This window comes from Neltuma alba, unplaced genomic scaffold (assembly GCF_004799145.2).
Source record: "Neltuma alba isolate B1F8T4 unplaced genomic scaffold, ASM479914v2 tig00005722_pilon, whole genome shotgun sequence".
NCBI lineage: Eukaryota > Viridiplantae > Streptophyta > Magnoliopsida > Fabales > Fabaceae > Neltuma > Neltuma alba.
The window spans coordinates 86223-106650 of NW_021634207.1; the positions used below are offsets into that span (position 1 = coordinate 86223).

Here is a 20428-nt window from a genome sequence, read left to right on the forward strand (position 1 = left end):
GGCGTCTCCCCCTCAAAATCAGATGGGTGTCATGCCCCCACTCGTTTCATCAGCTGGGCAGAGGAACGAAGTGAAGAGGAAGAAAGATAGTGGGGGGCTTGGGTGTTCAGTCTTCTCTAATACGATACGGGAAGATATTTGTGCTTGCTTCTGTATGTGCCATGTTTCTTCAAAGGCATACAGATGATTTTGTGACTCATACAAGGTTCAACTGTGTTGTTGGTCCTGAGTTTTGGAAGGGGAAGCCGCGCAGCAAAAGTGATCCTCAAAACCAAAGGCCAAGTGAGGAGAGGTTGAGCCGTTAAGGGAACGATAACTAAATTCTAGGAAATTGCATTAACTAACAATTAGGCCGCATCAATTTTTTTCTAAAAAATGTTACAAATATAGATTTAAATAACTATAATTCAGAAGTTTTCATTATGAGCGAGATACTTAAGTTCTAAACATAATTTATAATCAAAATTTATGTCCATATGACTTAATATGTTCAACTTATTTTTAAACCCCCCCCCAAAAAAAAAGAACTTAACTATCACTAATTTTAACTTAATGTCTTTGGCAAATAATGGGCCGTTTGGTTGGTTACACGGAGGAGCATTACATTTCAATTTCATTATATTCCCTACCATGGAGCCTTGAACCATGCGGGGCATTGCGGCCTATAAGCAAAATAGGTCCAGGCCACCTATCGCCACTCGCCAGTGCAGTTATGCCCTTTCACTCGTTGCTCCGGTTCTGCGGTTAAAACTGTATCATATATAGACGCGGGGTTTAAGGTCACCGTCGTGCGTTTTTTGTATGCTGTGGTGGGCTTTTGTTCTTCAAAGGCTAACCATTCTTTTTATCTATGCCCCTTCTCTCCCTGGCCAGATCCTAAAGACACTCAGAGGCATCAACAGAAACAGCGGAACTTTGGCGACCTGTCCACACATTTCAAATTCTGACAGATCTCTTGCATTTTCTGGCATATTTAGCTTTTCTTCTTTTTTTTAATTTTTTCTTTCTTCTGGAGGTTTTTACTCTCATGTGCAAATGGGTTCCCCCACAAATTTCCGTTACTCTATCATCATTCAGTTTTGGATCATTTCCCCGATGGATTTTTACAGGAGGTAAGTCTAGGCAGCACTATTGTATGCCTTGCTGTTCAATTTTTTCCCCGCGTATTCTTGCCGCGCTCGCCCGGTTTCGCGGGTTTTTGCTGAAATTTTTGTGTTAGTTCTGCATGACTCTCTTTGAATTGTGGCTCGCAATCGATGCCAATGATACAATTATCGTTACTTGTACAAAATTGTGGTTTGAAGAATTTTTTAACAAATTATGGGATTGAGATTGGAATGAGATCCAAGAAACAAAAAATCGAATCAGACACTAAACCGGTTGAGGTAGTGGTTTAAGATGCAAACGATCATATTAAAATAATATAATTTAATTAAAAATAACAAAATATAACAACATTAATAATCACTAATAACAAAATATAAGGAATTATAACAATAGTTTGATTGAAACAATAACTAAGTATAACAATTTGAAAATTTTGATCTTTATGGTTCATTATGAACTAAAATTAATAATCATTGATACCAAAATCATCATTAAAATTCATTTAAATCTATAAGGACTGAGATATTTGGAGCTAAATAAGAAAAAATAAGACCAATAACAATATAATCATCCAAACTGACATATTACCAGTTCACACCGAGTTTTATCGGTTTTCACCAATTCACAACGATTTGACCGGTTTGATACCAATTCAACTCCCTTCCAGTTTAATATCAAAACCGAACTGAACCACTGGCCGATTCACCCCCTCACCGGTTGAACCGGCTGGTTCAGTCTGGTTTTTTGTCTCTTGATGAGATCCGATCAATAGAAGTTATGCTCTATTTGCTGCTATAATTTTGGTTTTGGCTCATTTCAATTTGAATGTTTTCGATTGTGTTGATTTATTTTCTGTTTAACAAGGGTCATTCTTGATTTGGCCTGGAATTCAAAATTTTTAGAGAGCATTTTGGACTATCAGAATTACTTTTCGTAGTCGTTGATCTGACGATGCAACCTATGACTGTTTCTCGTTTGTGCTTGAACTTTTGTCTTTGGTTTTATAGTCTCGCCTTTTGAAGTGTGTTCGTGTTTTCAGTGCATTCCCGGCATGATGAATTTGATGGCAATCAGACGGTTGTTTGAATCCTGGTCAACGACTATAGAATTGGACTTTTCCCTGCAGTTTTAAGTCATTTCATCATAATCTAGGATGACATTGAATAAAATTATCTCTTCTGTCTGGCTCCCAAGCTCTTTTTGGTCAATTTCTGGTTTCTATTTGATAATTACTAAGATGTGGCATCAACTCTCTATGTCTCTCACATAGGCAGTTTCTTGTATCTTGTAACCAAAAAGATTGACATTCTAAGTTATTGGAATTTTTGTTGAGCTCTTTTAAATTTCGCCTAAATTGTTGTCCATGTGTTTGTATCTGAATATTCCTTTTGATTCCATCCTAAGATGATCTAGCAGGGGAAATCAAATTGGAGGTCCTAATAAATCCGTTTAGTTTTTTCTTTGTGAAATTAGAATTCTTTGATTTATATATATTTCTAGTTGGAAGACAGACTAAATATCTGTTTGGGATAAAGAAACACATTAGTTGTGTGACGTTATGCATGTTCAAATGACTCACTGGTTATCTTCAACTTGGTGCCATCCTGTGGTTTAGCTTTTGTTATATGCATAGACTAGCAGCACAATGAGAATAAACCTAATACCTTTATTTCTTGATTTTTATGACAATGACAAGGATCTGCAGTATTGAAGCTTGTGGTTATTTAATGTGCTCTATATGCATGCACTATGGTGTGGAAAAAGAGGCTAGATTATGGATTTAATGGTTTTCAGGTCCCCTTTATACCTAGAGCTCCTAGATCTGTAAGAGTAAGGACTTGCTGTGATATGAACATTGTTTGATGTTTTCCCTTTTTTGTGCTTTGATCTTTTTTATTGTTGCACCTATTTGGTTATTGTTTAGAAAAGGAGTCACAAAGGCAGCTGGGCATGGTCAAGCCTGTGCTTTTGAGCTACTTGCATCGTTAGCAGGCAAGTTGTTACAGGAGAGTGAAAATTCTTCTGCATCTAGCAATGCAACTAAAGGAAACCATCATCCTTCTTTTAGCATTGGTGTCATTGAACAGGAAAGGCAAAATGAAGTTAAAACATTACCAACGAAGGACATTAATCAAGGAGGTTGTGCAGTGGGTATTTATATGACTGAGGTGACCTCAGAAATCACTCATAAGAAATGTCTTGTGCGAATTGAGAATGATGTAGTACAAGAACAGACTTCAGTTTATAATGGTTCAAACTACTTGGAGAAAGTTGAAGCCGATGTGGAATCTAAAATTTGCAGAGTGGGGAATATATTTGGACATTATTCCTGTAGATTAGTAGAAACCGATCAAGATTTCAGGGGTTCTTATGGTGGTAATGTAAACAGATTCAGACAAGAACAAGAAGCTGCTAGTTTAGACATTGAGGGATCACCTTTAATTAATAAATGTAGTTTGAAGTATCCATTAGAACTATGTATTAATTCTGCTGCTCTAATTGATTCAAACATTAATGTTAAGTCTCCATTTTGTGGGGCACCTTCTCCTAATGCTTCTTTTTCTCGACGTGGGAATAATATTAAGTTAGATTTTAGAGATGATGATGAAAACTTTGTTAGGTGCAACATAGTTGACACAAAGTCAAAGCCTTATAGGCCTCTACAACAGATTGTACACCAAAGAATCAGCAGGTTGCTGGCTTTTAAATATTGGAGAGCTTCTCCAAAGTTGAAGGATTGTGAGCTTTTTGGATCTGGTAATCTGGACTATAAATTATCTTCTACCAGCGGTTTTATTATTTCATGCATATTATATGATGGTATATTTGTTTATTCAAGGAAATTAATATGAAATTTGTAGATCAAGGAGTAAAACTTCATGATCTTAAGAGAAAGGCCTGTTGCAGCTTTGACAAATATCAATGCAACACACTACTCAAGAGGAAGAAATTCTTTGAGCAGTGTCCTGTTGTAACTTCTAATGGGGGGTTCAGCTGTGAGAGCATATCTAATTCACCTGAAAAAGGAATGGATGGTGATAACCATAGCTCATTTACAAAGTGGCATGCATCTAAGGATTCTCATGGTAATTATTTGTTTGATGTTTATTGATTTGTTTTGCTTTATTGTTCTTTCCATCCTATTGAGTTTTATGTGTTGTGCATACTCTGTGAACAGTGAAATTTAGTATTAAGTCATTTAGGATACCAGAGCTTTATATTGACGTTCTGGAGACCGCAACCATTGGTTCATTAAAGGTCTGGGTATATAGAGATGGCTTTATACATGGTGTTGCAGGTCTAATGTTCTTTTCTCATCAGGTTTAACATTTTCTTAGGGCCCATTTGGTTCTTGGAATGGAAAAGTGAATGGAATTGAAAAAAGAAAAAAGTGATCATTTTATATGTGAAATGTCATATGTTTTACTGGATGCAAATTAATAATAAAAGGAAATTGTTGTTGTTAAGTCAAGATTTTAAGGATATAATAGATATTTCACATCTGGATCATTGTATGATAGAAACGGGTTCCTTTTCCTCTAGTCTAGCAAAATAGGGCCTTAGTATAAAATTTTTGTGCCCTACTTATTGGCAAATGACTTGCTTGTTTAGCTCTCACTTCCACTTTGTCTCTTTTCACAAACTTTTATAGAGGGCAATCATGGAGGCAGTGATGACTATATTGGAAGGTGGAGTGCACATTGGCATCCTTCTGCAAGGGCAAAAGGTTGGAGGTGACAACAGGACCCTTGTGCATACTGGTATATCTTGTAAAGAAAATTTGGATTCCCTTGGTTTCATTTTAGAGCCTAATTCTTTAGAGCCTCCTCCTTATGTATATGTTGGTGATCTTTCTTCTTCGTGTCAAACATCCCCAGGGATCAGGAGAGGCAGATTTGGCATTTACCATACATAGTTTTATCTAAATATTGAAGACCTAAACATGTTGATGATCAAGCTTTAATATCTCAAGAATAAAAGATTGTTTCTGTCATCAATTTTCTTCATGATTTTTCTCATTTTAGTTGAATATTCAGTTTGCTATCTTTATTGTTGCTATGTCTAATATTTATCAATTTATCTCTAGGTCATCAATAACCTGTGTCTCAGATTCAAGGGTTATTGATGCTTGAAGTGATGCCTGCTTGCTAATTGACCAAGAGTTAAGTTCTTCCCCCACTAACATTGTAGTTGACAGAGTAACACCAGCTTCATTAGCCTTGGTTCCCATTCTAGCTAGGAGCACAGAGCCACTAGCTGTGGTTCCTTTGAGTCCAAAAACCCAGCGTTCTGAGCTTGTCCAGCGTTGAACTAGGAGGCCATTCTCTGTCTCTAAGGTAGAAGCACTAGTTCAGGCAGTTGAGAAACTAGGAACTGGAAGGTCAGATGCTATTATAACCTTGTGACCTATGATTGGATTTGTGGGAAAATTTGATTACTTACGTTGTTTATACCTAGTAGGTGGCGTGATGTGAAGTTGCGTGCTTTTGAGAATGCAGACCATAGGACTCATGTAGACTTGAAGGTACATTTTTATTCTCATTTGTCATAGTGCAGAGGCGATTTTTACTTAACTGAAGGAGTTTTTACCCATACATCGAAACGGGCCACCTGTTTATCTCACATATTTGCCAGTGTATTATGTGATTTTTGGCCTTAATTTTAAAAAGTAGCATGAGAGGGGGAAAAAATTAAAACAGGTTAAATGGGTCAAATAATGTAGGTTTTGTTATTATAGTGTGTCTGACTTTTTTTAGCTGGCCTAGTTTGATTAACGATGCTTTCTGTTCTTGGTGTTGGAAGGATAAGTGGAAAACATTAGTGCACATTGCGAGAATCTTCCCACAACAAAGGAGGGGAGAGCCAATGCCCTAACAACTTTTAGATAGTGTGTTGGCTGCCCATGCATTCTGGTCCTAATAGCAGGGCAAGCATCAACTTGCAACTATGAAGAGCACAGACGCCTCAGTTGAAACACACAAAGCTGAAGACAGCACGGGTATCCAACCACTTGAGACGACATAAAAGGTAATCTCACGTTGATAGGAACACAGAGAGGCGAAACTTGTACATTTGAATTCAAGTTTTTGTAATATTCTCATGGCGCCAAATTCATTGCTGGCCTTTTATTTGCATGCATGCTAGCATTTTGTAAATGGGTTAATATAAGACAAGTTTAACTCGAGAGTTTTATATGCTCTTTGATTCTTTATTCGATTCTGGGAAGTATGTGGAGATGTCATAAGAAAATGACAGGATAAAATTGCAAATATGTTGTGTTCACGGAAGTTATTGTTTCGCGTCAAATGCTCATTTTCCGCATGACAACGTTTCCTTTTGCCTTGGGATTTCACAAATTGACGATGCAAAGGGGACAAAAACCACAATACAGTGCCTGTTTGGGATAGCAGTGAAAATCCCCTATAAACACGTTTCACGTAAATCGAAACAAAACTCCTTTCATATGCTTGCCTTGTATTTCGTAAATCACTATTAAAAATCTACTTATAAGCTGTTCCAAACGGACCCAATATACTACCACTATTTTCATGTTACTAGATATAATTTTCTTTTCTGAGATAAAGACTGCGAACTCCACCCCATTTTGGCAATGATGAAGAGAGTTCTTTATCATGCCATCCGCATGAAGCCGCCACACATACCAAGCAAGCTTCTCACATTTGGGCAGATGGCAATTGTCTTCAGCTCTGTTGGAAATCAGGTTTAGAATTATTTATAAGTATATTTCACTTAAATTAAAATAAAACTCTTTTTACATATTTATCTCGTATTTTATAAATCATGATTAAAAAATTATTTATAAATTATTCCAAACAGGCCCTTCTTCATGTCTTTCCTATTTTTTTACCAATCTCGGTCTGCCGGCAACTTGTTGGCTGCCAAAATGTGGCTATTGAGCCACTCAACATTTTGACACTATAATACGAAATAATATACTACCTCCGGTCCTTAATATAAAGATCATTTGACTTTTATTTGGGGTCCTAATTAGTATAAGACTCTAATCCACTTTGTCTCTCATATTTATCCATTTTTTTCTAAAATAGTCCTTATAATAATGGTAGTTCTAGCCTATACACTTGATTAGCAATGATATTTTATGAAAAATAACACCTATTTATTACAAATAACTAACTTAACTAATTTTCTTAATCTACTCAAATTAGTCAATTAGCTCTTATATTAAAAACCAGAATAGTATAAGTTAATCAGTAGACTTTTTTTAAAAAAAAAGAAACCAGGCAGAATCCCCCAATTGATAACTAGAAAATAATCTTTTTGAGACGTAGAGGTCACGAAAGCAGATTTTACCTCTCTTACAAAGTCTTTTCTATGCACACGGTTTGATTCGAAAATCATTAGACTTTAATTATGAATTGTTTCAATTCCCATAATTAATAAGAATATTTAAAAAAAAACAATACCTATTTATTATAAATCATTAACGCAAATTAGTTATATAACGCAAATTAGTTACCATTAACAAGTTTTATTTAACTATTCACTGTGAAGTCCTGTTCCGCTGCGCATCCTCCCGCAAGATCTCATTTCTCCCTCCTTTCTCTGTCGCCGTCCCTGGCATTAACAACTTAAGGGCCATTTTCATGCCGTGGATCGATTTTAACTTTCATGGGCTCCGATCCATTTATGTTCTTCTAGATCGAGATTATGATGATGTTATATTCTTCACAATCTAGATTGGGTTTATGAATCCATTTTTCGATGTTTTAGGCCATTATTAGTCTCTCAAATAATTTGTTTTTGAGCAAAGTCTCCCAAATAATTTTGCTTCTCTTTTCCGGACATCATTCAGATTCATCAAACAGAAATGGCATGTCTTTTTTTTTTTTTTTTGCTCAAAGAAACGGAAACTTAGTTACTAGTAGCAAATCTACAACTTACCACTTATGCCACTGGATCACGAAATCGCATTTATTTAGTTTTCAATTTCATATCATCCCAAACAGTCTTCTTTTACCCCATGTTTAGTGGAAGAAAAAGTCTAAGAAGAATAATATGAAAAGAAAATATAAAAGGATTGAAGTTTTCCCCCATTTTTTCTTTTTAAAATATAAACAAAATTTGTGAAAAAAATTCTTCTTCATCATGTCATCTCTTTATTCCACCCAACCTCATCAAGTGATATTTTTATACGTATAAGAGGTGTTTGATAACTCAAAAGGCATTTTAAAAAAATATTTTCACGTAAATGAAAACAAATTTTTTTTCTATATATCTATTTTTTTAGTCCTATTTATAAGTCACTTTTAACATCATCTATGGGATAACTTCTATCTTGAAAGGTATTTAGTATTTTTATACGATATCCACAATTCCTCTCGATTTGTAATCCAATATACAAATTGATAGGTTCTATTAGAATAGTTATACACAAATTGATAGGTTCTGTTACATTAGCTATATATTGTGCATTATCAACGATTTCCGCATAAGGTGGTAAAATTATGCCTTGAGCAATTACATGTCTGGGACTCTTGTTTCACACAGATTAGGAAAAATCTTAAATTTCATTAACTCTCATTTAAAATTTAATAACTTTTTAATTTTATCACTATTTAATATACGTTATACCTTATATAAACAAAATTAATACAATAATAAATAAAGAGTAAAATTATACATCTATATAAAAAATTTTCTCATTATCTTATAAATAAGATCAAAAAATATTTTCTTTCTCTATCTTATAAATAAGACCAAAAGAGTACTTCGCACACCGTAAAATGATTTTGAAAACCATAATTTCTTCTATTCAAACACTTCACAAGGCCATTTGATTTTAAAACATAAAACATATAAATATATTTTAAAGATACTTTTATTATTTGAAAATATCTTAATAATGTTTAATTTTACATAATTTTATTATAAATGTTGATGTGAGATTTTCTATATATTTTTTCCTTCAAACTTTTTAAACCACTCAAACTGCCATTAAACTCCTGTTTGCCATTTTCGCAGGACGCTAGACGCCTGTACGCTCAAGCGTCCATATCGCTTAAACCCTGAGAAGATCGCGAGTAGAAAAAGGGAAGTCTGGGAGACATGCGCGGAGCCGGAGCTCCCGATTTTTTCTATCGGGAAGCTCAAAGACTAGGATATGTCGCTCGATCTGCCTTCAAGGTAATCTTTTGCCTTCAGCTTCTCCCTTCTTCTTTTTTTTGTTATTTTCATCTCTATTATTGCAGACTGCTAACTTCCCAGGTATTTCATTTTCATCGACAACAAAAGTTGCTTCAAATACAGAAGCACTATAAGCTGATAAAACCCGGTTCATCGGTTTTGGACCTCGGCTGTGCTCCCGGCGCTTGGCTACAGGTATATGTCTCGAAAGAGTTTTGTGGGCTTCTGCTTTTTCCCCCACCGGTTAAATTGTGGGCTTCAGGATTGTATTTTGTTTTTCCCTCTTTCCGCAGGTGGCTTGCCAGAGCTTGGGTCCTCTTAAAAACGGAGGCTCGGTTGTGGGCATTGACCTCAAGGTGTCATTTTTAATGTATTATTTGCTTCTACGATAGCCTCTCTACGTCTCTCTTTTGGTAGTCCTTATTTGTGTCTCTTTTTTCAGCATGCTAAAAGATAAAGAAGATTAATTTATGAAATGTGCAATGTGCAGAACAGAAGGTCAAGGTTCCTCCTCTCCATTGTGATTCAAGGGTTAAAACTATCTGTGCTGATGTCATGAGCCTCCCAAAGTACCGAGTTAGAGCCCTGTCTCCACAGGTACTTGTGAACATCTTATGTAATTTTTGATATGGGATAATCTGCTGTTAGGCCTCTGTCAATTAAGTGTGGTAGTAAAAACTTCGGGAATTAAATCTGAATCTGCAAGCTATTACCAGTGGCATCCCTAAGTATTTTGCACGGTAATGAGTCCTCCCCATGTTCCTCTTGTATTCTGTTTTCACGTGTTAACTGCTGTTTTCATCATCTTGTTACGTCTCTAGCAACATTATGCTCAGGTAGATGCCTCGTATTGTTCTAACTCAGTCAGGTGTATATTAATCTTAGCTTTTTGTTCATCAGTTTGAAAGCACTTCCTGAATGGAAAACATTGTCCACCAGCCGAGGGATGTAACAGTTGTATATAATTGTCAGGATTGCAAGACACAGTTGTATAGGGTTACAGCTACCTTTAAGACCACGAATTAAGTAGTTTTAATTAATGTGAGATAAAATCCATTTATAATCTTTGCCCATTTAGCATGATGATGAAATGGAGAAGTAAATGTTCATGAAGGAAAAGGTTTACCACAAACCCCTTGCAGAAGATGGCATGCCTGAGTTAACACCTTCGTCAAAATGAACCTGCTGCTTAACAAGAGTCGGACATAATACTTTTGGTGGCTCGTTGCATTCATTGTTCAGACTTGAATATCCATGCATGCATACTATGTTTTATCTGGGCTAACCTTTCAAGATATCTAAAGGCAAACCATTTTTATCTGTCCGTCAAAGTGTGTTGCGATTAATTTTTGAACTGCCTCTCTTCTACAGCAAAAAGGATTTGCTGTAATACTTTCAGACATGTGTCCACTAGTTTCTGGGATCACAACTAAAGATGCTGCTCTGTCTGCTGAGCTAGGCATGCGAGCATTGGGCTTGGCTGTTGGCAGAGCTGCACCTGTTCATTCTGATTACGTTACTCCGGAGGAGCAAAGTGACAGTTCATCCATTTCAGATGATAATGGTGTGTTGCAGATTGAAGGGCATCTTGTCATAAAGCTTTTGGAGAGTGAAGATGTAAAGGGTGGGTTTTATTTCATAATAAATCAATTAATAATGACAGAAAGTTGGTTTGCTTAAGTTGATTTAATTGAATTATAAATTTAGAATATTGAATTTCTTTGGCTATTCATGTTGCAGATATTAGCCAGATTTCAAAACCACTTTTTAGAAAGTCATCATGGTTGAGGCCTAAAGCTACAAGACCTTCATCAAGAGAGATTTATTTGATATGTCAAGGTTTAAAACCCAAAGCTTAACTATAGATGAACATCATGAGCGGAATATGCAATCCCAACAACTTTGAAGTGGGAGCCCCTCAACTTAAAATTCGTTGTGCAGTGCAATGGGCATCTGTAAGTAATGCTTGCACTAGTCCGATTTTGATGTTACAGTGCCGGCATGTTACTTAGTATCTTACACTTGGGGCATTAGAAATTTAGAACTGTCATAAGGAGGAAGACTAGTATTAGAATTTCTTTTTTGGTTGGGTCAACGTAAGTATTGGAATTGGAATTACTATAATTGCTTGGGTGGTTAATAGCTTAGACTAAGGCTTCGCAAATCATATCTTGCAATATCTGTGTTCAGTACTCGACAGAGGCATCATTCGTTTACACGGTATAATACTTTAAATAATCTAAATGGCTTTTATTCCTTTTAAGCATCATCCATTTATTTAAAAGTCAGATTCTCAGAGGGTATCCGAATTTCCCCCACTCAAGAATCTATTATCTCAAATTATTTTTATCACTTTTTATCACTCGCTAGGGACTCTAAAGTTCTTTTTTGGTACGAAGTAGTGAAAATGAGGGATAGGGAATCTATTATCTCAAATTATGTTTGTAATTGAAAAAAATCATTAAAAAAGTTTTTAACATGAGTAATTGTTTGTTAAATGAGATTATTGTTTGTTACATAATATTAGACAAACCTATAAAGGTAGAATTTGAAAATACCACTTTCTCTTACAGTATTTCTCAATTCAACATGCATGAATTTTTTTTAATTGCATGTAATAAGCAATCTTTTATGCTAAACATTCTTGTAATATATTTTTTTAATCTCAATCTTAATCCTCATCTTTCATTGAAAAAAATATTTAAAAAAGTCCTTAGTAAACACATGAAAGTAAGATTGGAGAATACCATACCGATATCCCATATAGTACCTAAAGAGCTTTGGGTCACAACCAGGAATTTTATCTTTGCTATTGCAGTCGTTGGGGATAAAATTTGCAACGTGGAAAAGTTAGCTACTAGCTTTAAAAATTTGAAGATAAACTGTACTATATTCAAGACGTTATAGTCTTTTTCTTGCATTCTTATAGCATAAAATTTACAAAATCCTGATAAGTACATGTAGCATAAAATTCAGCTGACTAGTCTTGAACAACCTTTTCCTTCAATGTCGGAAATTCATAAGTTGATTTAATGAATGGCTACCTAATAATATGGGATTTACGCTATACATCATCCGTGTTCGGTGTTTGACCCCAAAAAACGAAAACAGCATCCATTTACAAGTAGTAGTTAATTACCAATAATTTAAAATGCCATCTTTTCCTCGTATGTATCATCGAATATGGGTACGTCCGAGTGACCACATGCCTGAATCCTTGACCGGTGCCTGAGAAGTGTGAACAAGCAACACAAAATGTGAACGAGCACGATGCATGAGTGAATTGGGAGAGTAACTGAATTGGTGAAACTAAACTCTTACAGGCGATTTCATGGAGGGGAAAACATTCCAAAACCGAAGAGTTTCATCCCCTGCACCAGTCACTATGGTCTGACCATCGGGGGACATGGCTAGGTACAGCACTCGCATGGTGTGGCCCGTCAGTGTGGCAACCTGACATGATTGATTCGTAAGGCTTGTTTGTTTAGCATTCGGAAATTTCGTTCTGATGAACGAACTGATCTGCCTTACCTTGGCCATTGATGGATATTTCCACACCATAATCTGATTCTGGGAGTAGCCATGAGTACTCACTAGCTCGTTCACATTCTTACTCCAAGCAAGATTGCATACCTGAAAATTCGTGTTGTTGGAATTTGGAAATACGAGACGTGTGCGTGTGAGAGTTGAGTGGGGGGAAAAGAAGCAACCGAACCTGGCTGCCGGTGTCAACGCAGTTCAACTGGTGGCCGTTTGTAGTGTTCCAGAAGCGAATGCAGCGATCTGCAGTTCCACCACCAGACGCCAGGAGGCCCCCCTGGTGAGGCGACCACGCAATGGCCTTCACCGCAGCTGTGTGCTCTGTGAGTCTCAGTGCCGGCTGCTGCGAGTGTTGATTCCATACCAGCAGCTGATTATCATTTCCGCCCGACGCCAGCTCCCTGTCGTCGTGCGACCACTTTAATCCACACACCTGTCAAATTAAGCCATTTCTTTACTGCTAACTCCCCACTAATATCCCATGTTCCTCTATTGTCATTGTCCTCTTACCTCCGACTTGTGCCCCACCAGCCTGCTCACGAAGTCATTTGAGACTCTCATATCATGCTGCAGTATGTTCCTGTCCCTGCTTCCTGAAGCTAACATGCGTGAATTCCATGACAGCACCCCCGTTCTTGTCTGATGCCCTCCCATTGCTCTAACCCTCTTGCACTGAGTTCCATCCCATATCTGTCACACAATGTAAAAAAATTAGTTATAGTATAAGTGCACGAAGCCAAACATCCCTCTACCTCATGTAATGTAAACACTGTGAGCAGCTACCTGAACTTGACCCAGGTTTGTGCCAATGGAAATGTAGGAGCCTTCCCGGGTCCACTGGACAGAACACACCCCATCATGAGGTCCCAAGTCACATAACTTTGTCACCTGAAAACAGCACGAAATAACCAAACGTGAACGGTGTATATGACTATTCAAACACGAGCAGTAGGTGGCAGTTTCAGACTTACTTTGCTGTTGGAAGCACTCCAGAGGTACACACAAGTGCCCAGTCCCACGGCAAGAACATTTTGTGAGGACCAATCGACTAAATTCAGGTAAAAGTCATCTTGAAGTGACGGTGCATCCAAAACCTGCAATTTTGATGGGCTTCAGCAATGAAACATCCTATATAGAATAACATGCTTCGTCTGATTTGGTGTCAGCTAAATGGAACTGGGAGCCAAGAAAGAAAGAATGGACCTTGTGGGGTGTTTTGGGGACCTTGCGAGGAGGCTTGGGCGGGGTTGAAGACTCGGAAGAGAATACAGAATCGTGGCCTAAAACAGAGGGCGAGAAGGGGGAGCTGGGACCGGAATGGTCAGTCTTGAAGCGGAGCATATTCTTGCTGGGACTCATGGGGGAAGCTTGACCTGCAGGGGAAGGAGAACCGAAGTCAGACCCAAAGAGCTCAGATTTCAACAACCTGGTATAAGCCTCGTTTGCCCCATCTTTCACTGGGGAAGGCTTCTCCACCAGCCCGAAGGTGTGGAGCCTCGAAGAAGATCTGCAAGGTATGAATCTATCGCTGCACGAGGAGGAGGATTTGGATGGCGATGACAAATTGGGATTGGCCCGCAAACAACCCGAAAAGGTGTCGAGGCGCAGCGAGCTCCCCGACATGCCGGCGGGAAGATTGAGTCCGGACGATTTCCCGGACGGAGACGACTCCATTTCTTGGAATTCTTTGAGCGGACAGGGAGGTAGGTGAAGAGGAAGAAGACGGGGGAGGAGTCTCACAGGAGTGTAGCTGAAAAGGAAGACTCCCAACGGTCGTATTTTGAGGTTTATAAAATTGAGGTCGCAGGAGCGTCATGAGAGAGAGCGATCATTCTTTATTGGGTTCCTATTTTATATTATCATATTTTTAAACCCCCACATTCCAACGGTCAATTACCTTTTCCCTGAGAAATTCTTGCATCCACCTCATTTGTATTCTGACTAGTAGAAAACGACCAGGCACACATCATGGGCCCCACCACATTAAAAAAATTTATATAAAATAAATTTATATCATTTACATTTCATGGCTCTACTTTTATGATATTGATTTTTTGGCCCACATACAATATTTTTTAACTTGATGTGAAATCATGGATTTTTTTTTTTTTAAACAATCTACTAGCAAAATAGATTTACATGCATATTCATATTAAATTATCTGAATGAGTTATTATTTTATTTTTTCACTCTTTTGCTTACGGTCAACTCAGAATCTCATATTCATAAGTTGTGAAAGAATTGCAATACTTGTAGTGACACAAAAAAAAATTTTCCCATCAAAACCACATGCGCAAGAGTATTTGTAGTCAAAGATTTGACTTTATATTGAGAATACTTTATCTCAATTTCTAGTCACAACTAAAAACTAATTTGTTTTGACAGGTAGAAGTATTTTCTAGCTAGGTGCTTTATTATCAATCATCTAGATCTAAAAAGAAAGAAGCTTGTGTTTCTTCACATGCAAGGACGACATACATTATCCTCCAAAACTCAACTGTTAGAAAGTGGGATGCTGACTTAAACGGATGAAATTCAAAACATAGATCACTTATATCTTCAATCTTTATTGGGTCTTCTATTCACTTACATGTATCTAGAGTTCAATTTATTATATTAGTTTGGGTTAAGCAGACATAATACTGTGTGACGACAGAATTCTGCTTGAAACCATCACTAGTACAAATTAAAACACTAATATAACTACTCAATTTCGCTTCCGTTATTAGTAGAACAGAAGCAATAGCTAATTTAATCATGTTTTGGCTTTTGTTTATATTTAATAGATGCCATAACGAACTTATGGCATCTGCTGTAAGTGTATTCAACATACAATGTATTAAAAGAAAAACTCCAAGCGGCGAATAAAAACAGAACTCTATTCACCCAAATCGAAATTCTGTTGACAAAAAAGAAATACAGAACCAAATCAAAGTGTGCGAAAATTCGCACAAGAGAGACGAAAAGGATGAACAAAAAATTGAATAATGGCAACTAACCTTTGCCATTCTAATCTTCCTCCTTGACCCAACGATACAAATCTCTTCTTCTCACAAGGCGCACCCTCAAATTGGCAAGGGGCCTCTAATACCCCCGCTCTCTAATGTTTTTTAAAATGCTTTAACCTCTCAAATGTTTTTTTTTTTCCTTTTTTCTTTTTGTCATTAGATTCTGCATAAAATGCGTGGCATTTTGACATCTCGTAAGCAAAAAATAGTGCAGTTTTGAATTTTTTTTATGATTTTAAAAAAATGAATAAAAATAAATAACATTCGATTTTGCTTAAAGAAAGGGCGGTCCCCAGTGCGTGGATGCAGTACAACATTAATTAGAGATAAATGTCATTTTTACCTCAAAAATTTTCAGAAAAAACAATGACTACCAGAAAGCTTTTTTTGAAACAATGTCGTCGCAGAAATTGTAAAATCATAATAATGTCACCCTGAAAACCTAACATTTTAAGTGACAAGATGTCACTTCAAAATGCAACACTGACAATTACATGGCATCCACCTCACTTTCTTTTTTCAAGTCAAATGTGTAACTTGAGTTTTATTTATTTATTTATTTATTTGAAAAGGAAGTGATACCTCCTCAGGTTCATCTCTGCGGCTCCTAGCAGCATCCACCACCCTTTCATCTTCAAATGGAAAGGCGCAAAGCGTGAGATTACGCGCTCTGGTTAGTCTTGCACACAAAGTGCCAAACTCTCATAAGCTGAAGCCCCAGTACTCTAGCAACGGCAGCATCGATCCCTCACCCTAGGGCCTCTAGTCTTCCATTTTGATCGCTCAGCTCACTCCCTCTGGTTCTCTTGTCGGCGTCGCTCCCTATGGTCATCTCTCTCATCCTCTTAGCTTATTCCTTCATTGGGCCCCTCTGTTTCTCTTATCTTAAATTCATGCTCCGTAGCAATTTTTAAAAATACCAAAGCAAAACTTCAAATCCCTAAACGAGAGAGCATTGTTTTTTTTATTACAAATACAGCTAGTTGATCCTTCACACACATTGAAGATTTGCAAGATCAATCTGATATGACTCTGTATTTTAGCTTTTCATTTGATGCTTGTAATTTTCTTGATAAAAGGAATTGATCCCATTACCCATCAGATTCATTCCAGTTCACTTGACAACTCGGCATTCTTCGTTCTGTGTATCGGTGGGAAGTTTTTGATGAGAGAGATTATGCGATTGTTGACCTTCGACTTATCGAGAAAGGAACCTCCAACTTCCTCAGAGGAAAAGCGTCGAAACACGTTAGGTGGCAGAGCCACCTCAGTATAACTGGTCAACTAAACATTTGACTATTAGGATCTGTTAATGTAGGGTGACGTTGCTCTGATTTTACAACTTTCGAAGTAACATTGCTCCCAAAAAAAAATCCCTGACAATCAGTGCTCTTTTGTGAAAATTTTCAAAGCAAAAATGAACTTTATCCCTATTAATAATAGCTATACCACTCTCACATGTTCCTGCACAAGCGTGTGTGATGAAATTGAATTACCGTATGAAAGACGTAATGATTCTCCATACAGCATCATCAATAAGAAAGATTAATTAGAGCAAACGACATATACATGATTTCAAATATATGATGTTCCACACACACGTCCCTCTCATCACAGAACAGATCGACAAACACTAGTTAATTGATACCCGCATTCTCGGTACTTGAGAAATATGCAGTTTAAAATGGGGAAATTAAAATCTGAAAGGATATTTTTAGGCCCCCCCCGGTTGCATGCATATATTGACATTGGTGTGTGTGTATCTATATATATGTATGCATGCATGCATGTATATACACACGCACGCACATTCATGTCATGTGTCATTTTATTCATTACTGATCGATATCGTAGGTATATATGCATTTTGATGAAAGTTAATGAATTTTGTGTCGAGATTGAAACTTAATTAGCTTGAATGATATCCAGACATCTGCGTTGGTTAGTAGAGCCATGAGTCTTTGAATGTTTAAACGTGGGACAGAGACAAAGGCAAGTACAAGCTAAAAAATAATTTGGGGGTAAATGAAGTTATTGTATCATTGTTGAGCCAATACAGGTAATGCATTCGATAGATTTGGTTGAGGTTTGAGAAGTCATGACATGGGTCAGTTAGAAGATGATCGATTTCAAAATTAGATCAATTCCATGTAAATGTGAAAGGCATTGAAATTACAGGATGCAGGACAAAACAATTAGACCCCAAAGTAAAAGCATCGAAATATGATTTCAAGGTACAGGGACATACCTGCTGAGCTTAGCTTTGCAGTACAAATGCCAGAAAGGAAGTGAAAGGACCCCAACTCCATCATCGCTCAAGCACTACATTCTATAACTAATCTAATTGGTCTTTAATAAATTGAGACATGATCACGATCACGGGTTCACCTGATCTCCGAATGCATGTAATATTAGCCATCCATTGCCGCTGCAGCATCATCAAGATTCCCACACGCACGCTTGCATCATTAACTAATGTTGCTGTTTGTGAATCTTGATGATGCTCCACCAGCAAATAATGACTGCGTGCTTAATTGCTCTCCCGTCTTCTTCACCCACCGTGCACAAGCAGCAAAAGGGGGAACAACAAGCCCTAAACCCTCAGTCTCATGTATGTTATGCATAATATCAAAGGGCTATTGGAGTGGCAGGAGGCAGAAAAAACAAAGAATCAAAAAGATGAATCATAAGAATACGTATAGCTGGGCCAACGAGACAGGCAAAAGGGGGAAAACAGAGAGACTCAAAGTATAGTATTAAGTGTATAATTGAGAGCAAAGAGTGGTGTGGGGGGGGGGGGGAGTGAGGAAAAGCAAAAGAAGGAAGAGTGGGGGGAGAATGAAGGAGAAGGAGAAGTATATATAGAGAATAGAGGATGACTGAGATGAATGGGGAGATTGGTTGGCGGCTTAAGAAAGTTTTAGTGTGATGGCCGCGGCACAGTAATACATCGTAATCAAAAGTACAAAACTTAACAGAAAAATCTTAAAACCTCACTCGCGGAGTCATACTGCGTCCTTCCGGAGATGGAAAATACAAAGACAACTTAAACAGCTAGCAGTGGAAATGATGCTTGCGTCCTCTGCACGGGAATTGACCCTTGACCCCGCCCGCTGCTAATTAATAACTAGCTAGGGTTTCAACTTCTTCAGATACCCAAAAACAAAAGGAAATGTTGCAATCTACGTACGTATATCATACGTTTATGTGGACTAATTAACAACTGGCATGCAGTTATTAGTATTTCTTATATATTCTCCGTCGTTTAATGACTATGCCGAACCCCAGGGCTTTTGTTGTTGGGGAGTGGGGGCCAAGAGCCGGATGAGGCTTTGAGCTGACTTGATCTGATTCCGAAAAAGATGGCATGGAAAGAGCGCAGTTATGTGTCCTGCACAGAGACGCAGAGCGGATGTGACTTTGATGTGCCTGCAACTGTGCGGACGAAGAAGTCCCGCAATCATGCTGTGCTTCCTTTCCTTTAATTAACAAATTATTATATACTAATCACTACCGCCATTTTGCATTCAATTATTCATCCCTCGCCTCATTCTGACAATTATTACTGGATCCCTGTCATCATGTTTGCCATAAACAACCGCTTACATCACTGCTTCACCACTAACTGAAGGAGATAGATAGATTAAGGGTGTATTCGCATGTCAATTCATGAGTCTTCCACCGCTATTCTCTATCATTAATATTTTTACACGTGATGTTAAATTTACTTATTGTCTTCAGGCTCAAGCACGCGCCTAACTTTTGAATGAAAAGTCTATTCTGTTGAGCAACACATGCATGGCAAAATTAATCCTAACCAATCGAGATCCCATACCTGATGTTAAGAAATCAAACCAGCATGCTTTGTTGGAAAGAAGAATCAATAGGCGCGGGACTCAATTAGATATATTTTAGTTTTATGCTTCCGTTCATATTTTCTTTCAAAAAGAACATTAGTATACTCCAGTTTACTTATAGTCGAGGTGACGATGGTCTATCCCGAACATGATGCCTACGTACCTACAAATATGCAAGACTTTATCAACGAGTATAATCAAGTGTTAGTGTGTAGTGGGTCTGCCCATGCTGGAAATAACATTAATTACAAACCTGCCGTCAAATCAAAACTCTTTTTCTTTTTATGGGGTATGAGATATAGAGAAGGGTGCATGCGTCACCAGAATCGTCCTCTTTATCTGCATCACATGCCAACACATATGAGCGACAGAGTGTACTGTGTAAAGGGCCTGAAGCTTCTCTCCACAAGCACAACGCTCCTCCCTTTTATCCCCCTGCCTCTTAACCATTCATATTCCCTCCATTGTTTTAATTACATTAAGGTTGGCTGGCTTAATTGTTCCAATAATATATGTATAGTGTAATTATTACAATACATACATAGCAGTGGATTTCAGAATCACAAAAAGAAGAAGAAAAGAAAAAAGATAGCACTACAAAATTTCCAAAATTAATGGATGAACCAAGGCACCAAAGTGAGCACGCCTTATTAAAATGACAGAAGTTGAGCTTTGGAATTTGGACTGATTCATTGATGCAGCGCCAGATAGTCTACTTTTGAGAAGAAGAAGAAGATAGTCGCTACGCTA

The 20428-nt window shown here is 37.5% G+C and overlaps 2 protein-coding genes and 1 pseudogene across 2 annotated transcripts; 2 read left to right on the forward strand and 1 right to left on the reverse strand.

Moving 5' to 3' along the window:
* The first annotated feature begins 22 nt into the window (after window positions 1-22).
* LOC114748507 (telomere repeat-binding protein 3-like) lies at window positions 23-6395 on the forward strand (annotated as a pseudogene).
* A 2752-nt stretch (window positions 6396-9147) lies between these two features.
* Window positions 9148-11465, forward strand: LOC114748498 (ribosomal RNA large subunit methyltransferase E). Its single transcript, XM_028936929.1, has 6 exons — window positions 9148-9273; window positions 9382-9468; window positions 9567-9629; window positions 9769-9870; window positions 10645-10897; window positions 11014-11465. Exons 1-6 carry the CDS (start codon window positions 9196-9198, stop codon window positions 11130-11132), a joined length of 702 nt encoding a protein of 233 aa, XP_028792762.1. The 5' UTR covers window positions 9148-9195; the 3' UTR covers window positions 11133-11465.
* Window positions 11466-12158: 693 nt separating this feature from the next.
* On the reverse strand, window positions 12159-14601 carry LOC114748493 (protein FIZZY-RELATED 3). The gene is made up of 8 exons (XM_028936923.1): window positions 14017-14601; window positions 13785-13907; window positions 13597-13701; window positions 13324-13503; window positions 12989-13246; window positions 12805-12906; window positions 12595-12726; window positions 12159-12501 (listed from the first exon to the last, which is right to left on the reverse strand). Exons 1-8 carry the CDS (start codon window positions 14485-14487, stop codon window positions 12448-12450), a joined length of 1425 nt encoding a protein of 474 aa, XP_028792756.1. The 5' UTR covers window positions 14488-14601; the 3' UTR covers window positions 12159-12447.
* Between the last annotated feature and the right edge of the window lie 5827 nt (window positions 14602-20428).